The sequence below is a fragment of the Perca flavescens genome, chromosome 13 (genome assembly GCF_004354835.1).
Source record: "Perca flavescens isolate YP-PL-M2 chromosome 13, PFLA_1.0, whole genome shotgun sequence".
Classification (NCBI taxonomy): Eukaryota; Metazoa; Chordata; class Actinopteri; order Perciformes; family Percidae; genus Perca; species Perca flavescens.
In genome coordinates this window covers 2,139,310-2,164,639 of record NC_041343.1, presented here as the reverse complement: position 1 = coordinate 2,164,639, position 25,330 = coordinate 2,139,310, and the positions used below count along the sequence as shown (strand labels likewise).

The 25,330-nt window shown below is 38.5% G+C and overlaps 3 protein-coding genes across 3 annotated transcripts; all 3 read left to right on the top strand.

The window, feature by feature from the left end:
• The first annotated feature begins 1,112 nt into the window (after positions 1–1,112).
• Positions 1,113–3,293, top strand: LOC114566960 (trichohyalin-like). The gene has a single exon (XM_028595833.1). The coding sequence runs from the start codon at positions 1,113–1,115 to the stop codon at positions 3,291–3,293; it is 2,181 nt and encodes a 726-aa protein (XP_028451634.1).
• A 159-nt stretch (positions 3,294–3,452) lies between these two features.
• LOC114566959 (trichohyalin-like) lies at positions 3,453–22,083 on the top strand. The gene is made up of 5 exons (XM_028595832.1): positions 3,453–8,609; positions 8,741–13,262; positions 19,117–19,174; positions 19,322–19,373; positions 21,892–22,083. The coding sequence occupies exons 1-5, from the start codon at positions 3,453–3,455 to the stop codon at positions 22,081–22,083; spliced, it is 9,981 nt and encodes a 3,326-aa protein (XP_028451633.1).
• Positions 9,195–16,703, top strand: LOC114567405 (trichohyalin-like). Its single transcript, XM_028596514.1, has 2 exons — positions 9,195–13,532; positions 14,050–16,703. Exon 1 carries the CDS (start codon positions 9,236–9,238, stop codon positions 13,523–13,525), a length of 4,290 nt encoding a protein of 1,429 aa, XP_028452315.1. The 5' UTR covers positions 9,195–9,235; the 3' UTR covers positions 13,526–13,532; positions 14,050–16,703.
• Positions 22,084–25,330: the final 3,247 nt, after the last annotated feature.

The following is a 25,330-nucleotide window of genomic DNA, read 5'->3' as shown; positions in this document are numbered from 1 at the left end:
AATATGTCATCTTACACTGAGATATTAGAAAGAGAAAGAGAAGGGTTGAAGAGTACGATGTCAGAAATTGTCATGCAGAGACAAGAAATGGCCAATCGACTGAAACAAGAGACTGAGTTGGAAAAGACACATCTTATAGAACGAAAGGCAGAGCAGAAGCAAGACAGAGAGGATCTGGATAGAGAGAGTGAGATGATGAACAAAGAGAAATTGGACTTGAGCTGATGAGGTCTGACATCCTAAAACAAAGTGACATATTAGAACAAGTGATACAAGATATAAAAGAGGAAAAAGACAAACTGGAAATCACAAAGACTGAGCTACAAAAGAAGAAAGAACATGCAGACAGTCAGTTTGATGACATCAACAGACAGAAAACCAACATTAAAGATCTGACACTTCAGCTTCAGACAGAAAGAGACAAACTTGACAATGTCATGAACATGATTACCTTAAAACAAGAAGAACAACAACTCAAGGAAGAAGAGTTCAAAAGACAAACACAAGAACTGGAAACCAGTAAGAACAGTGTACTGGTAGAAAGAGAAGAACTGGAACTTTTGAGGAAGGATCTAAACAGGAAGAAAGAAGAGGTTGAAGCTGCCATGATCACCATCAATGGAGAGAGAGAACAACTCAATGAGATGAAGAGTAGTACTGACCTGGACAGACGAATGCTCGAGAAAAGAAAAGGACAGAATGGAAGGAGAAAGATCAGAGCTGAAAATAAGAGAAGATCAACTCCAGAATGAAATGAAATCCCTAGAATATCTGAGGGAAAAACTGCAACAGCTGGATGAAAGGATGAGTGAAGATGTGAAAAACAAAATCATGAGACTGGAACAAAACAATGAAGACTTACTAAAACTGTTGAGTGTTTTGGGGAAAAAGCATGAGGCTCTGGATAAACTGAAGGAAAATATGTCATCTTACACTGAGATATTAGAAAGAGAAAGAGAAGGGTTGAAGAGTACGATGTCAGAAATTGTTATGCAGAGACAAGAAATGGCCAATCGACTGAACAAGAGGCTGAGTTGGAAAAGACACATCTTATAGAACTAAAGGCAGAGCAGAAGCAAGACAGAGAGGATCTGGATAGAGAGAGTGAGATGATGAACAAAGAGAAACTGGACTTGGAGATGATGAGGTCTGACATACTGAAACAAAGTGACATATTAGAACAAGTGATACAAGATATAGACGAGGAAAAAGAAAAACTGAAAAACACAAAGACTGAGCTACAACAGAAGAAAGAACATGCAGAAAGTCAGTTTTATGAGATCAACAGAGAGAAAATCAACATTGAAGATCTGACCATTCAGCTTCAGACAGAAAGAGACAAACTTGACAATGTCATGAACATGATAACCTTAAAACAAGAAGAACAACAACTCAAGGAAGAAGAGTTCATAAGACAAATACAAGTACTGGAAACCAGTAAGAACAGTGTACTGTTAGAAAGAGAAGAACTGGAACTTTTGAGGAAGGATCTCAACAGGAAGAAAGAAGAGGTTGAAGCTGCCATGATCACCATCAATGGAGAGAGAGAACAACTCAATGAGATGAAGAGTAGTATTGACCTGGACAGACGAATGCTCGAGAAAGAAAAGGACAGAATGGAAGGAGAAAGTTCTGAGCTGAAAATAAGAGAAGATCAACTCCTGAATGAAATGAAATCCCTTGAATATCTGAGGGAAAAACTGCAACAGCTGAATGAAAGGATGAGTGAAGATGTGAAAAAGAAAATCATGAGACTGGAACACAACAATGAAGACTTACTAAAACTGTTGAGTGTTTTGGGGCAAAAGCATGAGGCTCTGGATAAACTGAAGGAAAATATGTTATCTTACACTGAGATATTAGAAAGAGAAAGAGAAGGGTTGAAGAGTACGATGTCAGAAATTGTAATGCAGAGACAAGAAATGGCCAATCGACTGAAAAAAGAGACTGAGTTGGAAAAGACACATCTTATAGAACTAAAGGCAGAGCGGAAGCAAGACAGAGAGGATCTGGATAGAGAGATTGAGATGATGAACAAAGAGAAACTGGACTTGGAGCTGATGAGGTCTGAAATCCTGAAACAAAGTGACATATTAGAACAAGTGATACAAGATATAAAAGAGGAAAAAGAAAAACTGGAAATCACAACGACTGAGCTACAAAAGAAGAAAGAACATGCAGACAGTCAGTTTGATGAGATCAACAGACAGAAAACCAACATTAAAAATCTGACCCTTCAGCTTCAGACAGAAAGAGACAAACTTGACAATGTCATGAACATGATAACCTTAAAACAAGAAGAACAACAACTCAAGGAAGAAGAGTTCAAAAGACAAACACAAGAACTGGAAACCAGTAAGAACAGTGTACTGGTAGAAAGAAAAGAACTGGAACTTTTGAGGAAGGATCTCAACAGGAAGAAAGAAGAGGTTGAAACTGCCATGAACATCATCAGTGGAGAGAGGGAACAACTCAATGAGATGAAGAGCAGTACTGACATGGACAGACGAATGCTCCAGAAAGAAAAGGACAAAATGGAAGGAGAAAGATCAGAGCTGAAAATGAGAGAAGATCAACTCTTGAATGAAATGAAATCAACAAAAACTCTGAGGGAAAAACTACAACAGCTGAATGAAAGGATGAGTGAAGACGTGAAAAACAAAATCATGAGACTGGAACAAAACAATGAAGACTTATTGAAACTGTTGAGTGTTTTGGAGCAAAAGCATGAGGTTCTGGATAAACTTAAGGAAAATATGTCATCTTACACTGAGACATTAGAGAGAGAAAGAGAAGGGTTGAAGAGTACGATGTCAGAAATTGTCATGCAGAGACAAGAAATGGCCAATCGACTGAAACAAGAGACTGAGTTGGAAAAGACACATCTTATAGAACTAAAGGCAGAGCAGAAGCAAGACAGAGAGGATCTGGATAGAGAGAGTGAGATGATGAACAAAGAGAAACTGGACTTGGAGCTGGTGAGGTCTGACATCCTGAAACAAAGTGACATATTAGAACAAGTGATACAAGATATAAAAGAGGAAAAAGACAAACTGGAAATCACAAAGACTGAGCTACAAAAGAAGAAAGAACATGCAGACAGTCAGTTTGATGAGATCAACAGACAGAAAACCAACATTAAAGATCTGACACTTCAGCTTCAGACAGAAAGAGACAAACTTGACAATGTCATGAACATGATAACCTTAAAACAAGAAGAACAACAACTCAAGGAAGAAGAGTTCAAAAGACAAACACAAGAACTGAAACCAGTAAGAACAGTGTACTGTTAGAAAGAGAAGAACTGGAACTTTTGAGGAAGGATCTCAACAGGAAGAAAGAAGAGGTTGAAACTGCCATGATCACCATCAATGGAGAGAGAGAACAACTCAATGAGATGAAGAGTAGTACTGACCTGGACAGACGAATGCTCGAGAAAAGAAAAGGACAGAATGGAAGGAGAAAGATCAGAGCTGAAAATAAGAGAAGATCAACTCCTGAATGAAATGAAATCCCTAGAATATCTGAGGGAAAAACTGCAAAAGCTGGATGAAAGGATGAGTGAAGATGTGAAAAACAAAATCATGAGACTGGAACAAAACAATGAAGACTTACTAAAACTGTTGAGTCTTTTGGGGAAAAAGCATGAGGCTCTGGATAAACTGAAGGAAAATATGTCATCTTACACTGAGATATTAGAGAGAGAAAGAGAAGGGTTGAAGAGTACGATGTCAGAAATTGTCATGCAGAGACAAGAAATGGCCAATCGACTGAAACAAGAGACTGAGTTGGAAAAGACACATCTTATAGAACTAAAGGCAGAGCAGAAGCAAGACAGAGAGGATCTGGATAGAGAGAGTGAGATGATGAACAAAGAGAAACTGGACTTGGAGCTGGTGAGGTCTGACATCCTGAAACAAAGTGACATATTAGAACAAGTGATACAAGATATAAAAGAGGAAAAAGACAAACTGGAAATCACAAAGACTGAGCTACAAAAGAAGAAAGAACATGCAGACAGTCAGTTTGATGAGATCAACAGACAGAAAACCAACATTAAAGATCTGACACTTCAGCTTCAGACAGAAAGAGACAAACTTGACAATGTCATGAACATGATAACCTTAAAACAAGAGGAACAACAACTCAAGGAAGAAGAGTTCAAAAGACAAACACAAGTACTGGAAACCAGTAAGAACAGTGTACTGTTAGAAAGAGAAGAACTGGAACTTTTGAGGAAGGATCTCAACAGGAAGAAAGAAGAGGTTGAAACTGCCATGATCACCATCAATGGAGAGAGAGAACAACTCAATGAGTTGAAGAGTAGTACTGACCTGGACAGACGAATGCTCGTGAAAGAAAAGGACAGAATGGAAGGAGAAAGATCAGAGCTGAAAATAAGAGAAGATCAACTCCTGAATGAAATGAAATCCCTAGAATATCTGAGGGAAAAACTGCAAAAGCTGGATGAAAGGATGAGTGAAGATGTGAAAAACAAAATCATGAGACTGGAACAAAACAATGAAGACTTACTAAAACTGTTGAGTCTTTTGGGGAAAAAGCATGAGGCTCTGGATAAACTGAAGGAAAATATGTCATCTTACACTGAGATATTAGAAAGAGAAAGAGAAGGGTTGAAGAGTACGATGTCAGAAATTGTTATGCAGAGACAAGAAATGGCCAATCGACTGGAACAAGAGGCTGAGTTGGAAAAGACACATCTTATAGAACTAAAGGCAGAGCAGAAGCAAGACAGAGAGGATCTGGATAGAGAGAGTGAGATGATGAACAAAGAGAAACTGGACTTGGAGCTGATGAGGTCTGACATACTGAAACAAAGTGACATATTAGAACAAGTGATACAAGATATAGACGAGGAAAAGGAAAAACTGGAAACCACAAAGACTGAGCTACAACAGAAGAAAGAACATGCAGAAAGTCAGTTTTATGAGATCAACAGAGAGAAAATCAACATTGAAAATCTGACCCTTCAGCTTCAGACAGAAAGAGACAAACTTGACAATGTCATGAACATGATAACCTTAAAACAAGAAGAACAACAACTCAAGGAAGAAGAGTTCAAAAGACAAACACAAGTACTGGAAACCAGTAAGAAAAGTGTACTGTTAGAAAGAGAAGAACTGGAACTATTGAGGAAGGATCTAAACAGGAAGAAAGAAGAGGTTCAAGCTGCCATGATCACCATCAATGGTGAAAGAGACCAACTCAATGAGATGAAGAGTAGTACTGACCTGGACAGACGAATGCTAGAGAATGAAAAGGACAGAATGGAAGGAGAAAGGTCTGACCTGAAAATAAGAGAAGATCAACTCTTGAATGAAATGAAATCCCTAGAATATCTGAGGGAAAAACTGCAACAGCTGGATGAAAGGATGAGTGAAGATGTGAAAAACAAAATCATGAGACTGGAACAAAACATTGAAGACTTACTAAAACTGTTGAGTGTATTTGGGCAAAAGCATGAGGCTCTGGATAAACTGAAGGAAAATATGTCATCTTACAGTGAGATATTAGAAAGAGAAAGAGAAGTGTTGAAGAGTACGATGTCAGAAATTGTTATGCAGACACAAGAAATGGCCAATCGACTGGAACAAGAGGCTGAGTTGGAAAAGACACATCTTATAGAACTAAAGGCAGAGCAGAAGCAAGACAGAGAGGATCTGGATAGAGAGAGTGAGATGATGAACAAAGAGAAACTGGACTTGGAGCTGATGAGGTCTGACATACTTAAACAAAGTGACATATTAGAACAAGTGATACAAAATATAGACGAGGAAAAAGAAAAACTGGACAACACAAAGACTGAGCTACAACAGAAGAAAGAACATGCAGAAAGTCAGTTTCATGAGATCAACAGAGAGAAAATCAACATTGAAAATCTGACCCTTCAGCTTCAGACAGAAAGAGACAAACTTGACAATGTCATGAACATGATTACCTTAAAACAAGAAGAACAACAACTCAAGGAAGAAGACTTCAAAAGACAAACACAAGAACTGGAAACCAGTAAGAACAGTGTACTGGTAGAAAGAGAAGAACTGGAACTTTTGAGGAAGGATCTCAACAGGAAGAAAGAAGAGGTTGAAGCTGCCATGATCACCATCAATGGAGAGAGAGAACAACTCAATGAGATGAAGAGTAGTATTGACCTGGACAGACGAATGCTCGAGAAAGAAAAGGACAGAATGGAAGGAGAAAGGTCTGAGCTGAAAATAAGAGAAGATCAACTCCTGAATGAAATGAAATCCCTTGAATATCTGAGGGAAAAACTGCAACAGCTGAATGAAAGGATGAGTGAAGATGTGAAAAACAAAATCATGAGACTGGAACAAAACATTGAAGACTTACTAAAACTGTTGAGTGTTTTGGGGCAAAAGCATGAGGCTCTGGATAAACTGAAGGAAAATATGTCATCTTACACTGAGATATTAGAAAGAGAAAGAGAAGGGTTGAAGAGTACGATGTCAGAAATTGTCATGCAGAGACAAGAAATGGCCAATCGACTGAAACAAGAGACTGATTTGGAAAAGACACATCTTATAGAACGAAAGGCAGAGCAGAAGCAAGACAGAGAGGATCTGGATAGAGAGAGTGAGATGATGAACAAAGAGAAATTGGACTTGGAGCTGATGAGGTCTGACATCCTAAAACAAAGTGACATATTAGAACAAGTGATACAAGATATAAAAGAGGAAAAAGACAAACTGGAAATCAGAAAGACTGAGCTACAAAAGAAGAAAGAACATGCAGACAGTCAGTTTGATGACATCAACAGACAGAAAACCAACATTAAAGATCTGACACTTCAGCTTCAGACAGAAAGAGACAAACTTGACAATGTCATGAACATGATTACCTTAAAACAAGAAGAACAACAACTCAAGGAAGAAGAGTTCAAAAGACAAACACAAGAACTGGAAACCAGTAAGAACAGTGTACTGGTAGAAAGAGAAGAACTGGAACTTTTGAGGAAGGATCTCAACAGGAAGAAAGAAGAGGTTGAAACTGCCATGAACATCATCAGTGGAGAGAGGGAACAACTCAATGAGATGAAGAGCAGTACTGACATGGACAGACGAATGCTCGAGAAAGAAAAGGACAGAATGGAAGGAGAAAGGTCTGAGCTGAAAATAAGAGAAGATCAACTCCTGCATGAAATGAAATCCCTAGAATGTCTGAGGGAAAAACTGCAACAGCTGAATGAAAGGATGAGTGAAGATGTGAAAAACAAAATCATGAGACTGGAACAAAACAATGAAGACTTACTAAAACTGTTGAGTCTTTTGGGGAAAAAGCATGAGGCTCTGGATAAACTGAAGGAAAATATGTCATCTTACACTGAGATATTAGAAAGAGAAAGAGAAGGGTTGAAGAGTACAATGTCAGAAATTGTCATGCAGAGACAAGAAATAGCCAATCGACTGAAAAAAGAGACTGAGTTGGAAAAGACACATCTTATAGAACTAAAGGCAGAGCAGAAGCAAGACAGAGAGGATCTGGATAGAGAGAGTGAGATGATGAACAAAGAGAAACTGGACTTGGAGCTGATGAGGTCTGACATCCTGAAACAAAGTGACATATTAGAACAAGTGATACAAGATATAAAAGAGGAAAAAGACAAACTGGAAATCAGAAAGACTGAGCTACAAAAGAAAAAAGAACATGCAGACAGTCAGTTTCATGAGATCAACAGACAGAAAACCAACATTAAAGATCTGACACTTCAGCTTCAGACAGAAAGAGACAAACTTGACAATGTCATGAACATGATTACCTTAAAACAAGAAGAACAACAACTCAAGGAAGAAGAGTTCAAAAGACAAACACAAGAGCTGGAAACCAGTAAGAACAGTGTACTGTTAGAAAGAGAAGAACTGGAACTTTTGAGGAAGGATCTCAACAGGAAGAAAGAAGAGGTTGAAACTGCCATGATCACCATCAATGGAGAGAGAAAACAACTCAATGAGATGAAGAGTAGTACTGACCTGGACAGACGAATGCTCGAGAAAGAAAAGGACAGAATGGAAGGAGAAAGGTCTGAGCTGAAAATAAGAGAAGATCAACTCCTGCATGAAATGAAATCCCTAGAATGTCTGAGGGAAAAACTGCAACAGCTGAATGAAAGGATGAGTGAAGATGTGAAAAACAAAATCATGAGACTGGAACAAAACAATGAAGACTTACTAAAACTGTTGAGTCTTTTGGGGAAAAAGCATGAGGCTCTGGATAAACTGAAGGAAAATATGTCATCTTACACTGAGATATTAGAAAGAGAAAGAGAAGGGTTGAAGAGTACAATGTCAGAAATTGTCATGCAGAGACAAGAAATAGCCAATCGACTGAAAAAAGAGACTGAGTTGGAAAAGACACATCTTATAGAACTAAAGGCAGAGCAGAAGCAAGACAGAGAGGATCTGGATAGAGAGAGTGAGATGATGAACAAAGAGAAACTGGACTTGGAGCTGATGAGGTCTGACATCCTGAAACAAAGTGACATATTAGAACAAGTGATACAAGATATAAAAGAGGAAAAGACAAACTGGAAATCAGAAAGACTGAGCTACAAAAGAAAAAAGAACATGCAGACAGTCAGTTTCATGAGATCAACAGACAGAAAACCAACATTAAAGATCTGACACTTCAGCTTCAGACAGAAAGAGACAAACTTGACAATGTCATGAACATGATTACCTTAAAACAAGAAGAACAACAACTCAAGGAAGAAGAGTTCAAAAGACAAACACAAGAGCTGGAAACCAGTAAGAACAGTGTACTGTTAGAAAGAGAAGAACTGGAACTTTTGAGGAAGGATCTCAACAGGAAGAAAGAAGAGGTTGAAACTGCCATGATCACCATCAATGGAGAGAGAAAACAACTCAATGAGATGAAGAGTAGTACTGACCTGGACAGACGAATGCTCGAGAAAGAAAAGGACAGAATGGAAGGAGAAAGGTCTGAGCTGAAAATAAGAGAAGATCAAGTCCTGCATGAAATGAAATCCCTAGAATGTCTGAGGGAAAAACTGCAACAGCTGAATGAAAGGATGAGTGAAGATGTGAAAAACAAAATCATGAGACTGGAACAAAACAATGAAGACTTACTAAAACTGTTGAGTGTTTTGGGGCAAAAGCATGAGGCTCTGGATAAATTGAAGGAAAATATGTCATCTTACACTGAGATATTAGAAAGAGAAAGAGAAGGGTTGAAGAGTACAATGTCAGAAATTGTCATGCAGAGACAAGAAATAGCCAATCGACTGAAAAAAGAGACTGAGTTGGAAACGACACATCTTATAGAACTAAAGGCAGAGCAGAAGCAAGACAGAGAGGATCTGGATAGAGAGAGTGAGATGATGAACAAAGAGAAACTGGACTTGGAGCTGATGAGGTCTGACATCCTGAAACAAAGTGACATATTAGAACAAGTGATACAAGATATAAAAGAGGAAAAAGACAAACTGGAAATCAGAAAGACTGAGCTACAAAAGAAAAAAGAACATGCAGACAGTCAGTTTCATGAGATCAACAGACAGAAAACCAACATTAAAGATCTGACACTTCAGCTTCAGACAGAAAGAGACAAACTTGACAATGTCATGAACATGATTACCTTAAAACAAGAAGAACAACAATTCAAGGAAGCTGAGTTCAAAAGACAAACACAAGAGCTGGAAACCAGTAAGAACAGTGTACTGGTAGAAAGAGAAGAACTGGAACTTTTGAGGAAGGATCTCAACAGGAAGAAAGAAGAGGTTGAAGCTGCCATGATCACCATCAATGGAGAGAGAGAACAACTCAATGAGATGAAGAGTAGTATTGACCTGGACAGACGAATGCTCGAGAAAGAAAAGGACAGAATGGAAGGAGAAAGGTCTGAGCTGAAAATAAGAGAAGATCAACTCCTGAATGAAATGAAATCCCTTGAATATCTGAGGGAAAAACTGCAACAGCTGAATGAAAGGATGAGTGAAGATGTGAAAAACAAAATCATGAGACTGGAACAAAACATTGAAGACTTACTAAAACTGTTGAGTGTTTTGGGGCAAAAGCATGAGGCTCTGGATAAACTGAAGGAAAATATGTCATCTTACACTGAGATATTAGAAAGAGAAAGAGAAGGGTTGAAGAGTACGATGTCAGAAATTGTCATGCAGAGACAAGAAATGGCCAATCGACTGAAACAAGAGACTGAGTTGGAAAAGACACATCTTATAGAACGAAAGGCAGAGCAGAAGCAAGACAGAGAGGATCTGGATAGAGAGAGTGAGATGATGAACAAAGAGAAATTGGACTTGGAGCTGATGAGGTCTGACATCCTAAAACAAAGTGACATATTAGAACAAGTGATACAAGATATAAAAGAGGAAAAAGACAAACTGGAAATCACAAAGACTGAGCTACAAAAGAAGAAAGAACATGCAGACAGTCAGTTTGATGACATCAACAGACAGAAAACCAACATTAAAGATCTGACACTTCAGCTTCAGACAGAAAGAGACAAACTTGACAATGTCATGAACATGATTACCTTAAAACAAGAAGAACAACAACTCAAGGAAGAAGAGTTCAAAAGACAAACACAAGAACTGGAAACCAGTAAGAACAGTGTACTGGTAGAAAGAGAAGAACTGGAACTTTTGAGGAAGGATCTAAACAGGAAGAAAGAAGAGGTTGAAGCTGCCATGATCACCATCAATGGTGAAAGAGACCAACTCAATGAGATGAAGAGTAGTACTGACCTGGACAGACGAATGCTAGAGAATGAAAAGGACAGAATGGAAGGAGAAAGGTCTGAGCTTAAAATAAGAGAAGATCAACTCTTGAATGAAATGAAATCCCTAGAATATCTGAGGGAAAAACTGCAACAGCTGGATGAAAGGATGAGTGAAGATGTGAAAAGCAAAATCATGAGACTGGAACAAAACAATGAAGACTTACTAAAACTGTTGAGTGTTTTGGGGCAAAAGCATGAGGCTCTGGATAAACTGAAGGAAAATATGTCATCTTACACTGAGATATTAGAAAGAGAAAGAGAAGGGTTGAAGAGTACGATGTCAGAAATTGTCATGCAGAGACAAGAAATGGCCAATCGACTGAAACAAGAGACTGAGTTGGAAAAGACACATCTTATAGAACTAAAGCCAGGGCAGAAGCAAGAAAGAGAGGATCTGGATAGAGAGAGTGAGATGATGAACAAAGAAAAACTGGACTTGGAGCTGATGAGGTCTGACATCCTGAAACAAAGTGACATATTAGAACAAGTGATACAAGATATAAAAGAGGAAAAAGAAAAACTGGAAATCACAACGACTGAGCTACAAAAGAAGAAAGAACATGCAGACAGTCAGTTTGATGAGATCAACAGACAGAAAACCAACATTAAAGATCTGACCCTTCAGCTTCAGACAGAAAGAGACAAACTTGACAATGTCATGAACATGATTACCTTAAAACAAGAAGAACAACTCAAGGAAGAAGAGTTCAAAAGACAAACACAAGAGCTGGAAACCAGTAAGAACAATTTACTGGTAGAAAGAGAAGAACTGGAACTTTTGAGGAAGGAACTCAACAACAAGAAAGAAGAGGTTGAAGCTGACATGATCACCATCAATGGAGAGAGAGAACAACTAAATGAGATGAAGAGTAGTACTGACGAGGACAGACGAATGTTCGACAAAGAAAAGGACAGAATGGAAGGAGAAAGATCAGAGCTGAAAATGAGAGAAGATCAACTCTTGAATGAAATGAAATCAATAAAAACTCGGAGGGAAAAACTACAACAGCTGAATGAAAGGATGAGTGAAGACGTGAAAAACAAAATGGAAAGATTACAACAAAACAATCAAGACATACTAATGCTGTACACTGTATTGGAACAAAAACTAACAGCTCTAGATGTACAGAAAGAGAACCTGGCTGGATCCAGTGAGCTGTTAGAGAGAGAAAAGAAAAGTTTGAAAGGTATACTGTCAGACATTGTCATCCAGAGAGGAAACATAGAAAATCAATGGAAGCAGAAGTTTGAGTTGGACAAACAAGATCTCTACAAACTGAAGGCAGAGCAGAAGCAAGACAGAGAGGACCTGGATAGAGAGAGTGAGATGATGAACAAAGAGAAACTGGATATGGAGCTGATGAGGTCTGACATCCTAAAACAAAGTGACATATTAGAACAAGTGATACAAGCTATAAAAGAGGAAAAAGACAAACTGGAAATCACAAAGACTGAGCTACAAAAGAATAAAGAACATGCAGATATTCAGTTTGATAAGATAAACCAAAAAAAACAACAATTGTATCAAATAAAGACAACTACTGAAAGTGAGAGAGAAAGGTTTTTAAATGAAAATAAGAGGATGGAAGGAGAAATGTCTGAGCTGAAAATTACAAAGGTCCGGCTCACCAGGTTAATGAACTTCATGGTAAGTCTCAACGCAAAACTCAAAGAGTTGAATCAAAGGAGACATGAGGACTTTACAAAGAATATGGAGAAATTTGGACAGAAATATAAAGACATGCTCCAATCGAACTCAGTATTGGAACAGAAGTGTGATGAACTCGATAAACAGAAAAATAAGGTCACTGGTTATTATGACCTGATGCAAAAAGAGAAGAAACATATGGTGACAATAATGTCTGACAAAGCGGTACAAAGTGAGGTTGTAAAGGAATGGCTTCAGGAGCAAGATGTTGATGAACAGTATTTTAATAAACCTAAAGAGTTTGAATGTGAGAAGGGTGTTTTCCAGTCAGATGCCATGATCCAGACTGAAGAATTTGAACATCAGTGGAAGTTAGAAGGAGATAAACATGATCTTGAAAGAAAAGCTAAATACTTGAAAACTAAGAGGGGAGGTCTGCTGCTGATGGTGGCGGAAGATGAAGGGAAAAATAAACAGAAGATGTTCAAGTTGGCTCCAGAGCCAGATGATTTTACAGACGAGAAAATGTCAAGAAGAGATTGTTTGCGAAAGATCTGGAAGGATACTAAAATGGAGCGGAAGGAGATCAATCAGATGAAGTGCATGAGCCATGAGATGAAAAACAACATAGAGAAAAGACTAAAGGTGATCAATCAGTTTGTTAAGAGAACATGGTTACAGAAAGAAAAGGAACTACTGGAGAATAAGCTGAAACAAGGTCTAAGTAAGGACATGACATCCCAAACTGACTGCGAGAGAGACAGCATAACACTGGACAAAAAATACAGAGAGATCCAACAACTTCAAGTTCAGATGCTCAGTGAGAAAGAAAAACTGTGTACACTGACAAGTATTGACAAAGCTAATCAAAAGTTCAAGGTCGATATAACCACAAGGGATGGAACAATGCAAGTAAAACAACAGACTTCTGCTAAAACGTATCAAGAGAAGATGAAGGTAGAAGAAACTGATGCAGCTCCAGAGACATCCAGCGGACTCCTTTGTCAGCTCCGGCATTTTTGCTATCAATGCTGCTGCCCTTGCTGTCCCTGCTGCAAGCAAGTCTACCAGGAGGAGAACTGAGAGACAGGTCTATGTCACTGTCATTACAAATATTAATGTTCCTGGCATACATTTGAAATACAGTATTTCTACTTTTCTTAAACAAGTATTTGTCTTAATCACTTGTAATCCAAAGATAACAACTTAACATTTTTACTTTTTATTTTTTTAGTTTAGCAAGTATGTATTTCATTGTCTGCAAATTGTTTCTTTTTGGAAGTCCAGATAGCTGAAAAATTGAAATTTACCAGCCAGATGTTTTCTTCTATAGTAGAGTTGCTTAAGTGAATTCAAACTACTCTTTTGACACTTTGTTAAACCATGATGAGCACTTACAAAAAGTGATACAGTAACTCAAAATATCAAGGTATTTCTGCAGATCAGAGTGCAAAATGTGTGAGGCTTGTGTGTCTTGAAAGTGCCTTGCCTGTATTGCACCATGTTTGTTTGCATATGTCATATATTTCAATCAGGAGAGACAAGTATATGAAGTAATGATGAATGTTTATTATAACGAATGATATGTGATAATAATGTCTTGGCAGAAAGTCGCAGAAAGATTCTACAGGAACAATTGTAATGAGGGGCGTCTGCCCTAAGCAGCAGTGAGATAAGTCCCCCCATGGAGTCCAGACACTGGTGGAGGTTGTGGCTGATGATTCTGATGAGGCTGATTGGCTGAAGAGGCTGATGAATCTGTTAAGACAGGCGATGCCAACAACAGAGAGAACATATTGAAATAACTGAACAGCCGTGAACACAGAATGCTCATAACAGCAGCATAAATGTACTAAAGGCATGGAGAGAATCATATTTAAACAGAGGCAGCAGCAGAATGATAGGCTAACAATGTAGGTGTGTCGGTAAGTAAGCATGCATGGGAGGAGTGCATGAGAGGAGTGAATGACAGGATGCACAAAAGATAAAACCTTGCAACAGGATAGTGTTCCTGACTGAAATTATGCTATAGCTTCAAGCTTCATTTATTGGTTAACAAAATAAGATTTGATAGTTTACTTAAATAACTTTAAGAGTGAGTGCATTATTTGCAGTTTGCAACACCTCAGTCCTTCATATTGCATTTTTTTTACAAACAACTTACAAAAAATACATTTTACAGCATGAACATATCCCCCCTTTTGTCATCACCACCCACTCAAAGAAAAATCAAGAAAAGATGACACAGTAACTACAATATGCAGACCATACAACAAAATAATAAAAAAAAAACAATAAACTATTAAGCAAATAAACATGTTTAAATGAGCCATTAAACATGTCTCTCCCCAGTACAAAGCTTCTTAGGCGCCCTGCAGAAGGCTCAGGTACTTTCCCCATTTTCTAGTGCAGTAAACGCAGCCACCCTAGCTATCTCACAAGCCCGCTCTTGGATTGACAGCTATCATTACTAGTTTGGACTCAGCTTCTTATGTGCTTATCCATCCCATTTAGGATTGACAAATAATCTTGGGCTGAATGGAACCTGGGTCCCTGCAATCCAACATGTGGTTATCATGTATCCCAGTCCAAATTTCCTGGACCTTATGACAGGAACATAGGACATGAAGTAATTGGCCGTCCTTTGCCTTACATTTCTATTTTGTGTGTCTTTCATACCAAGTCTAAACAATCTGGAAGGAGTCCAATAGAAGCAATGTATAATCTTGAACTGAATGAGGCACACCCTCACATCGCGTGACATAGTTTTAAAATTCCTACTGTTTCTGTCCCACTCCTCATCATCCGGTGTAATATTCAGATCCCTTTCCCAAGTCTTCTTGAGGGCTGACCAGGCTCCATCCCCCAGGTTCTGCATAAGCATAGAATAATACCCAGAAGCCTCATGACCTTTTCCATATTTCAACACCTTATCTAAACATTCTGGTGCCTTCGGGGCTGAATAACTGGATCCAAAAATCCCCACCAACAGATGGCAAAGTTGCAAATATCTAAAAATTGAGACCTAGGGATTCCAAATTGCTGTACCACATGCTCAAATGATTACAACTCCCTTTTCCAACCAATCCCACAAAAAAGGGGAGATCTACCAATACATAACTTTGGATTTTGCCAAATACTTGGTGAAGTATTTAGATATGGATCCAATTCAAACAGCTGAGCCACTTTAGTCCGCACAACTTTTAAGAGAGATTATCGGATGTGTTTTTGCCTCACCATACAGTTTGACGTACAGGCTTTGTAACGGCGATGATGGGGCAAGAACAGATTGCTCAATACAATACCAGGGTGGGGCTCTCCCAGGAGGACGTGACCAGTGGGCCATATGCCTTAAGTTAAAAGCATAGTAGTAATACAACATCGTTGGTAGACCCAATTCATTAAAATGAAGCAGGATTTTTGACCATTCCATATAAATGACTTTGTTATCCTGTCAAACCATTTAAAATATGACAGAGGAACCTCCAGAGGAAGAGATTGGATAAGGTAATTCAGTTTGAGAACACAAACCATTTTTATAACATTGACCTCTATTGAGAGATTGAGAGTCTCCCATCTGTTAACATCACAAGAGATTTTATCCAATAATGGATCCAAATTAACTTTAACAAGGTCTTTTAACTGGGGAGGGAATAACATACCCAGATATACGATACCTTGCTTGGGCCACTGAAATGCACCTGATTGTAAGGCTATAATGGGACATTGAGCTATTAAAGGCAACACTTCTGACTTGGACCAATTTACCCTATAACTTCAACATTTTTAAAGAAAGAGTCGGCTCTTCCTATAATTGTGAAGCAGAATTCACCAAGCGTTGGATTGTTCACCCACTAATAGGGAACGTGAGCTGGGTTTAGACCGTCGTGAGACAGGTTAGTTTTAGTAGATAGGGTATTGATCTACTGGGTTCAGACACAAAAAGTATATCATCAACATAAAACATAAGTTTGTGCCCTACCCCTCCTACCGCAACGCCTGGGGAAGTTAGTCTCCCCCTTATGGCTGCTGCCAAGGGCTCTATGGCTAACATATTGCAATTGTAAACATAATGTATTAAACTTAAGAATGAATTTTCACTTAATTACAGAAAATATTTAATAGTTATTTATAGAACTGACCTTGCCAAGTTAAAACTATTTTGTTTTGTTGTTGTATTGCTGGTTCTTTTTTCTTGCTCTTTTTTTAAAGTATTCATTGGTTTACCTTGTTATGTTATAATTATTTTTTAAAACAACTAAATAAGGCATTTATTATTTATTTAAAAAATAAATGTGTTGATGTGTTGAATAAATTATTTATTTGAACAAACCTTTCTTGTCAAATAAAACTGTCCACATTAAAACATTTTTCTGTTAAGCGTATTTATTTACTTGTATTAAAAGCTGCTCGTTATTAACATTAACATAACTTACAACAGTAGTAGACTGATACTACCATTGTAATCCATTTATTTACTAAGTTCAAACAAAGGAACTAGAACCATTCAAATATAATCCTAAAACTAGATATGATATGATGAGATTATACAGTGTTTAATTTAATGAATCTGTTGTTTACCTTGCAGGTTTGTGTCCTGACACAGTATGACAGACTGGCTTTATTATTGCATGTCTGAAGTATAGCCTGGTGAACTATTCGGCCGGAGACCTTAGCATGGACTTTAGAGCATTTGGCCTGCCCATGAGAGAGAGACATCATGGCTTTCAAACGAGCAAAGTGGCAGTTGGTCAAGGCCACACGCCCAACCTTGCCCTCCCTTCCAACCCCTCTCTCCTCCTCAATAGCTACAGACACAGAAATGGCACATACTAAGAAAAGCTCTTTGTGGGACTGGCTCTAGTGGCTGTAATTCTGCACCAAGGCTGAATTATGGGAAAGAGACTTCAGATACAGTATTAAGGGACCACTAAGGTCTATATAAAATAGACTTCAGATACAGTATTAGGGGACCACTAAGGCCTATATTAAAGAGACTTCAGGTACAGTATTAGGGGACCGCTAAGGTCTATATAAAAGAGACTTCAGATACAGTATTAGGGGACCACCAAGGCCTGTATAAAAGCATCCAAAGAGCACCATGTCATGGGACCTTTAATGTTACTTCATGGGTGCGGGTGAGAATGGCTGGCAGAATCTCCGGTGCGGCAGAGACGTCCGATGGCCGTTGTTGTGCAGAACATCTCCCAGCTGCCCGGAATGATCTCCCCCTTCAGTTAAGGATGGCCGCAGTTCCTGGTGCCTGGGGTCTGATATGGTCTGTTTCCCGACGGATTATTAAACTGCTGTTAGCGTCGTTAGCACCCGGCGCTGGAGTTTGTGCTGGCCAGGTTCCGATTGCTGTAATGATAGTTGCTGGCTGCTAGCTGGCTGGGGGCTAATGTTAACTATGGTTATAATGCCAGCCTAGCTGCTAGTGTCATGCCCTCAAACAAAGCTAGTTAGAGCGGAGGCCCGAAGATACTAGGTACTGCGCATGTGCAACTCCCAACAAAGATGGAATAGAAGTGAGATGCCTCACTAAGTAGCTAAAATGGATCAACACACAGGGCCCTATCTTGCACCCGGTGCAGTGCAGCACAAAGCCCGACACAAGTGTCTTTGCTAGTTTAAGACTGACACAGTTGTTCATTTCCCGTCCAGCGCCCATGTAGTTTAAATAACAAATGTACCTGCGCCCATCTTTGTGCTCATGGGCGTGATGGACTTACAGGAAGGTGTGTTCAGGTGAATTCTGGGCGTATTGCTATCTTGAGGCAGCGGGAAGTGATCGCGCCATTGACCAACAAAAACCTGGTCTAAAGTCAATAATGCAGCATTTCATTGTTATTTTAACAGCAAATTAGTAAAATGCGCCTAGGCTCGTGCAGCGGGCGCACACTATGAACTGTAAATATAGCTACTATAGTTATGCCGAAAGTGTAGCTAGCTAGCAGCAATCTTTTCCCATTCTATTGAATATAGCTAGCTAGCTTCTCCTCATAATAAAACGCCTGACGTTCATAAAAATGCCTTACATTGAAAACGGACACAACGTTAGCTTTGTAAGACCTTGGGGTAGCTGTGATATAAGTGCCGTGACAAAATTCAAACTGTAAATATATTATAGTTATGCCGGCAGCCGGCTGTGGAGCCCTGTAGTGCAGTAATCCACAAAGGGTGACTTTGCCCTGGGTGTGGAGCCCAGCAGGCTGCCGCTTTCTCGTCAGACTGTGTGGACGAAAGTCCAACACTTCTTACCAAATTTGCAATTAGCCATCAATTTTCGTAAAATGACCCATATTTGAGCTTTATATAGTTGATTTCTCGCATAAAAAAGTCTCAGAAGTTAATTTGATAATGAAACATTGCAGTGTCTGGAATATGAGATTCTGTCGAGTCTCTAATGTGTGTGTATGGGGATTCGCTCAACCAATCAGCACGCGTCTCTAATATGTGTGTATGGGGATTCGCTCAACCAATCAGCGCGCAGCTCATCTAAATATTCATGAGCACACCATATTTGGAAGAAAAGCTCTTGTTACAACACAGGGATGCATAAGGGCCAATAAAATATCAACCAGGCCATTTTCAGCCAATGTTACATACCCCATTAGGAGACCATAAGGAATAGTGTGAAATACCCTATTTAATCATTCTATCACCCCTTTAAGTCCACACCTCTGCTTTCTTGCATGGGAATCTGGGAGTGGCAACACCTGACTGGACAAAGTAAGTCAGTCTTTATGCTCTTTTGTACGGAGCCCCCGAAAGGGTCACAGCGAGATTTTTCTGGGGGACTACTTTTGTTGTCTCTCGCAAAATTTTGCATTCCCTCGCAATATTTTGCATTCCCTTGCAATATGTTTTGTGTTCCAGCGCAATTGAAGAGCACACCTTCCCTCGCCTCTCCACTTTCTACAGAGGCACTGTATATATGGAGCTAGAACAGTGACAGTAACCTGTGGTATTGAAAATAAAAATTGGCACTGAAATATGTTCAACTGATAAATAAAACACAAATATCAAAAAGTTAAAATCTCACAATGCTATGATTTTATTTCACTTAGAAATTTGTTTGCATTATGATTGGTTTTTCAATGTCAATGTTTTTTCTTGCTCTCTTTTTTCAGTGACAGCTTTTTTTTTTACGCTGGCAGGATTTTTTAGGGATGCGGGTTCAGCCGAATATTGGGCTTTTTGACGGTGTTCAGTTTCTGCCGAACCTTAGAATTTTTTTTCCACCGAACCAAACTCTGCCAAAGAGAAGTAACAAGAGGTGAAACTGGTGACGGACTGGTAATCTGGCATTTGGGCAGATGCCAGAAGGGCTGCCGTTTGGGCCACCTGCCAATCAGAGATCACTGAATTGTAAACTGCAGCCCATATCATTTCTGTCAGCCCCCTTTCAAGCATCAATTACAAAGTTCTTTTGCCAAATGATAGTCAAATGTGTCCAAATCCTTCACACCTATTAGTTAGGTAAACTGATTTGTATTTATACCATGTATGAGTCTCTCGATATCACAGTCATGGTTACCCTCTACAGTCACAAACTTTTACATTAGTCTGTATTGTTTTGTAGCAAAATTATTTATTCAGATCAGATGTTCAAAAACGTAAACGTGCATGGTTTGAAATAAAACAAATCTACCTGCATTTCTTTTATTTGAATATTTGTTTGCAAAAGTTAAAATGAAGCAATGCCTTCTGGGAATTTCAAGACAGAATCAAGTAGACCCGATTAGACCGCGTCTGCGTCTTTATGTGTCAATGGTCTGCGTCAGCGTGGTTGTTGAAGTTGAAAATTGGAAGTTGTAAGCTATGGCTGGAAGTTCTTGACAAAAAAATTAATCGAGGCATCAAGCGACACAAGGGGAGCAGAGAAAAAGAGAGAGAAATATAAGAGAGCACTGTTGGCTGACGTTGAAAAATGCTGCAAACTGATTTGTTTTTAAAACTCAAGTGCAGCTTCAGCTAACATTAGCGCTAATACAGCTAGCATGTTAGCGACACAGCTGAGCCAGCACACCAGGGAGAAAGACAGGACAGTGAGGAATATGAGGAAGAACAAAACGAGCAAGAGGAGGATGAAGAGACAGACATGGATAACGAATCTATGGAACTAACCAACACAGAACAACAATCGTGCTGTGGGTCTGAATCTGGATTACCAGAAGCAACAGAGATGGAGACCAATGCTGCAGGAGGGAGTGTATCCCAGGTGAAAAAAAATTCTATTAAAAATGTACTTTAATAAAGTGTACGAAGTATATTTTCTAAATTTTGTACTATTTTCGTCAAATACAAGTATAGTTAAGTGTATTAAATTATGTATTAACTTCAACTTAACATCTATTTGACTACACTTCAAGTGTAAATAGTATACTAAAATGGAACAACTTTTTTTAAACTTCAGGTGCACTAAAATACACTAATGAAAATCAGGATTCATGAGCAATTAAGCACACTTACAGTACAATTGCATTGTATTGACATTCTTATTGAAATACACTTAAAAAGGCATTGCAGCGCAACTTACAGTTGCGTTTAAGTATATTTTGTGCATACTGCTATCATACTTATAATTACTTTAAACTATGTTAATTTAGTATGCCTCTGTGATATTTCAAGTGATCTACAAATGCACTTCATAACTATATTAAGTGCTTTTAAAGTGTCCCACTATGACAATGTGTTTGAAGTGAAGTTCAATCACAACCTAAACATCATAAACACGTACTTTCAGTGCAATGTTATTATAGTGTAAGGTAGAAACAAATAGTTTGAAGTATATTTCATCTGTACTTTTATCCCCATTTTGTTATACTTAAGCATGAATGTTGCTATTACACTACAAGTGTATTATATTACAATTCAGTTCAAGTGCATTACATCAACAGATTATAAATTGCATTTCAGAAAAGGATCTTTATTATTGACACAAAAGTAAAACACAAAAGCAGATATTGGCAAAAGCAGGAACCTTGAACAGTAAAGGCAGCGTCAAGAGAAAAAAAAAAGAATATGAGCGATATCCGCTGTGCTCGAACATACGCCGCCGCTGTGGACGATGTTTTCCAGTTCTAGTGTTAAAAATTCCTTAGAAATAAAAGTTTATTGATCTTTGAAAGTGTACCTGCATTATTATGCCATTATCATTATATTAGATGAAAATGGTCTCAGGACGACAAGATTATGGTTTATCACAATCATTTCTGGGACCATTTATCGTCCAGCAAAACTTGTTATCTTGAAAGGCCTACTCGCTTCATACTGGACCAATGGATCGTTGTTCCCATCAGTAACAACAACAGAGGAACATAGGGTCCAAGTTGAAAAACCCGAAGTTACCCTTTAAATTGTGCACTCTGTTTTCAAAGTAGTTTTTCAAATGACAAAAAATGTTAACCCTGTGTAAAAAAAAACAAAAAAAACATCTGGTATAGCAGTACCAAAGATGCCTGTTGGTCTTTAATGGAGTCTGTTTTCTAGAGAGAAAACTTTTGCTTGGTTTGCAAAAGGTTATTTCCATGCAGCTCCATGCAAATCCTGTCCAGTTAATTCAAACAAAAAAAACTAGTCCAAAGAGTACAGCCATACCAACGATGCCTTTAGGGACAACTACGCTGTTTGGTTGACAGCACAGTCTCTCCGGCCCTTTCACTGGAAGAGCCTGTTTTTTAGAGCAAGTGCTTTGTTGGTAAGTTTCCCTCCATCAAGTTCCATGCAAATCTTTTGGATCAAAGGCGAGCAGGGTAGCTGAAGTTCAGGGCATACTGTACATTAGTCCAAACAGCGTAGCAACAGGTAATGCTACATTATAAAGATCTTGCAACATCTTGATGCCTTCAAGGACAATACCAATGTCCCCTGGTTCATCGCTTGAAGCATGTTCTTTAAGAACATAAATCCCAACACTGGTTTCTTCAGTGGCCTCGTTGAGGGCGTCTTCATCCATGCCCTATTAAAAAAAAAAGAAAAAGGCAGTCAATAAGACCAATCAAGAAACAAATACACAAGTATTAAATCATAAGGGAGTAGTAAGTAGGGCTAACGATTTTAGAAAATAATCTAATTGCGATTTTTTTCCACAAATATTGTGATTGCAATTTAATATGCAATACTTTTTTAAGCTCTTTGTCTTCTGTATTATTCAACAAAGACAAGTAATACATCCTTGTATAGTATGAACAACACAAGATTAGATAGATTAAACAAACTGTTATTTCCAGGCCAGGCCTGTATGTGATGATGAAATTAGGTGATGCATGAATTTATATGAATGACATCTTTTATTTAACTACTTCAATCACAGTAGTATATTGAGCACTGATCAAGCCTGGTGTAAACATTCATATGAAAGTCAGAAACAAATCACAAACTAAAGATTGCAAAAATATGTGGCTTTACCACACTTAGTAGTACTTAGATTATTTAATTATTATTAACTGTAATAAACATATATAAACATGTGGATTGCATTGTTTTTTTTTTTGAACACACTACACTTTGAAGTCAACTGGTGTACACTGTCATATGGGTACATATTTCTCTAAGAATATTACAACATGGTTACTACAAAGGTACTAGCCTTGCTGTCAACTCCAAATCACGTAGGAAAGAGATTGACAGTAAAGACAAAGAAAGATACAAATATGAAGATAAGTAAGAAAATAAATAGAGGAAAGGTTAAAACTGAGACAAAAAGATGAATATAGTAGACGTTGGGCCTTACAATTTGTATGCCGTTCTTGCCAATAAATTGTGGTATGTAAAATATAACATATAACATTACATAACCTTTCCACAATTCTAAAATCTTAATGTTTTTCAAAAAAAGAAATAACACTAAACAACCAGTTGGTGTTTTAATGTTTCTGATACTGTTAAAGTTTAAAATGGCGATATCTGTGAGAGTAGGTCCATTTTCATTTGGAAACAAATAAATGTTTCCATCTGTAACTTTCAATTATTTTAGTAAATATACAAAGAAAAAGAAATATGACATTTACTATAAAGATTTGATTGTGTATGCTGTTCAAATAGGATCCTATGAAAGAAAACATTTAGAATCAGTGAGGTGAACCAAGCACATTGACTCAATAATTAAAAGACCACACAAAATAAAGCACACAACAAAGACACAAAGGTGGGCTAAAAATTCAGTTTGAGTCCGACCTTAAAAACGCTGCTTCATTTATATGAAAACTTAATGATTTATGGAGGGCTTCTTTAGTGTGCAGGAGTGGAGAAAGATTTAGGAAAATGACATGGTAAAAAAAAATAAAATAAAAAAGAGTTCCCATACACTGTGCTAACGTAACCTGACTCCGCCAGATGGATTGCTTCGCATTTGCTCGGCATATCCATCTGGAAACTTTCCGTTGGAGAACTTTTGGGAAGGGGCGGAATACTGGTTATTTGATTGGATGAACCATCTGTCTATCACCTATGTAAAGGATATTTGCCACTTGTGTAATGAGAATTTAGGAATAAAAGACACCATTTCAGGTTCCCGGACCATATTCCAAAAGAAGGATCCAAGAGAAAAAAAGCATTAGCGAGCAGCTAACAGAATTAGGGCTACCGCTGGCTGATAATACTGGTTAGCTGATTGGATAAACCATCGGTCTATCACCACCTAACCCACCTCAAAACCAACGCTGATTGGCCCGGTCGTTTGGCTAACGGCTCCAAATTTTCTCTGCCTCAAGATGCCAGACTGATCTGCGAGTGGAAAACTGGAGCTCGCCAGATCAGGACGGTCTCACGAGGCTAGTGCTAACGTGCCCCGATACATGTTCATGTCAGCAGCACCCTCCCGCATATAACCGACACACACACACACACACACACACACACACACACACACACACACACACACACACACACACACACACACACACACACAGTAACTGAATAACTTTAGCTACAACACTCGTTCGTTCTTACCCGACGTTACATTGAACTTGTAAGCCTGTGGTCTTAGCTAGCTAACCTTAGCTATTAGCAAACCAACATATAACGTTATGCCCAAACAACTCGACGGACCTTTTTTTTTGTTACATAAAGTAACGTTACAACAGCATCAATGTAATCTAAATGTTGCGAACTAAACCCGACCACTTAACACTCATTCTTATGAGGCTGACTGGCTCCTCTTCACCGACTGCCATTAACATTACGTTAGCTACATTGAAATACCGTTGTCAGGAGCAGGACCGTCAAGGGGAGACAACAACACAATTATTAATGCTAAACTAAGTAGTTACTAGTTAGTGATGGTATTAGCTAACTTAGTTACAAGAAAACCAATGTATTTATAGAATGCACAAACAAGTGAACGGACTTTTGTAACCGTTACATGCAGTACAAAAACATTATGAACATGAACAAAATCATTTTGATTGATGTTAACTGACTTTTTCGTGAAGGAGACAACATATGGCTGCTGTAGAATTAATCCTGCACGCAGCCAACACATGCTCAACATTCTTCTTCACAGTCTTCTTGTTTTGGCGATGTCCTTGTTGAAACAGTTTGGCTGTTGGCAGCATAGACAGTATATAAACGGTTGGTGTCAGTGCCCGGGAAGTGCCACCAGAGAATGTCTAATAAGGGGAGAACTTCCACTCTCGGGAAAATTCCGGGTTGGTACAATGGGGCTAATAGGGAGTGAGATAGGGAGTGACCAGGCTCTCCATAGACAGGCTCTGGTGCCACCTACTCTTCCTGGCGCCATTTGATTCAAATATACCATTTCCGGTAGTGACCAAACTTAATTCGATCATTTAAAATGTTCAATTCAATCAATTTCAATCAACGCAAAAGGAATCTATACAAAAACACCTGAAGTCTACAAGATTGAACCATGTTCTTGAAAGG

What these genes read in the sequence shown, in the direction of transcription:
- LOC114566960 (XM_028595833.1), top strand. Translation starts at nt 1,113, where the DNA reads ATGAACAAAGAGAAACTGGACTTGGAGATGATGAGGTCTGACATACTG.
- LOC114566959 (XM_028595832.1), top strand. Translation starts at nt 3,453, where the DNA reads ATGGAAGGAGAAAGATCAGAGCTGAAAATAAGAGAAGATCAACTCCTG. An exon ending in ACTTCAAGTTCAGATGCTCA is followed by an intron (nt 13,263 to 19,116) that starts GTGAGAAAGAAA and finishes CACCCCTTTAAG; the next exon opens with TCCACACCTCTGCTTTCTTG. An exon ending in GCAACACCTGACTGGACAAA is followed by an intron (nt 19,175 to 19,321) that starts GTAAGTCAGTCT and finishes TTTGTGTTCCAG; the next exon opens with CGCAATTGAAGAGCACACCT.
- LOC114567405 (XM_028596514.1), top strand. Translation starts at nt 9,236, where the DNA reads ATGTCAGAAATTGTCATGCAGAGACAAGAAATAGCCAATCGACTGAAA.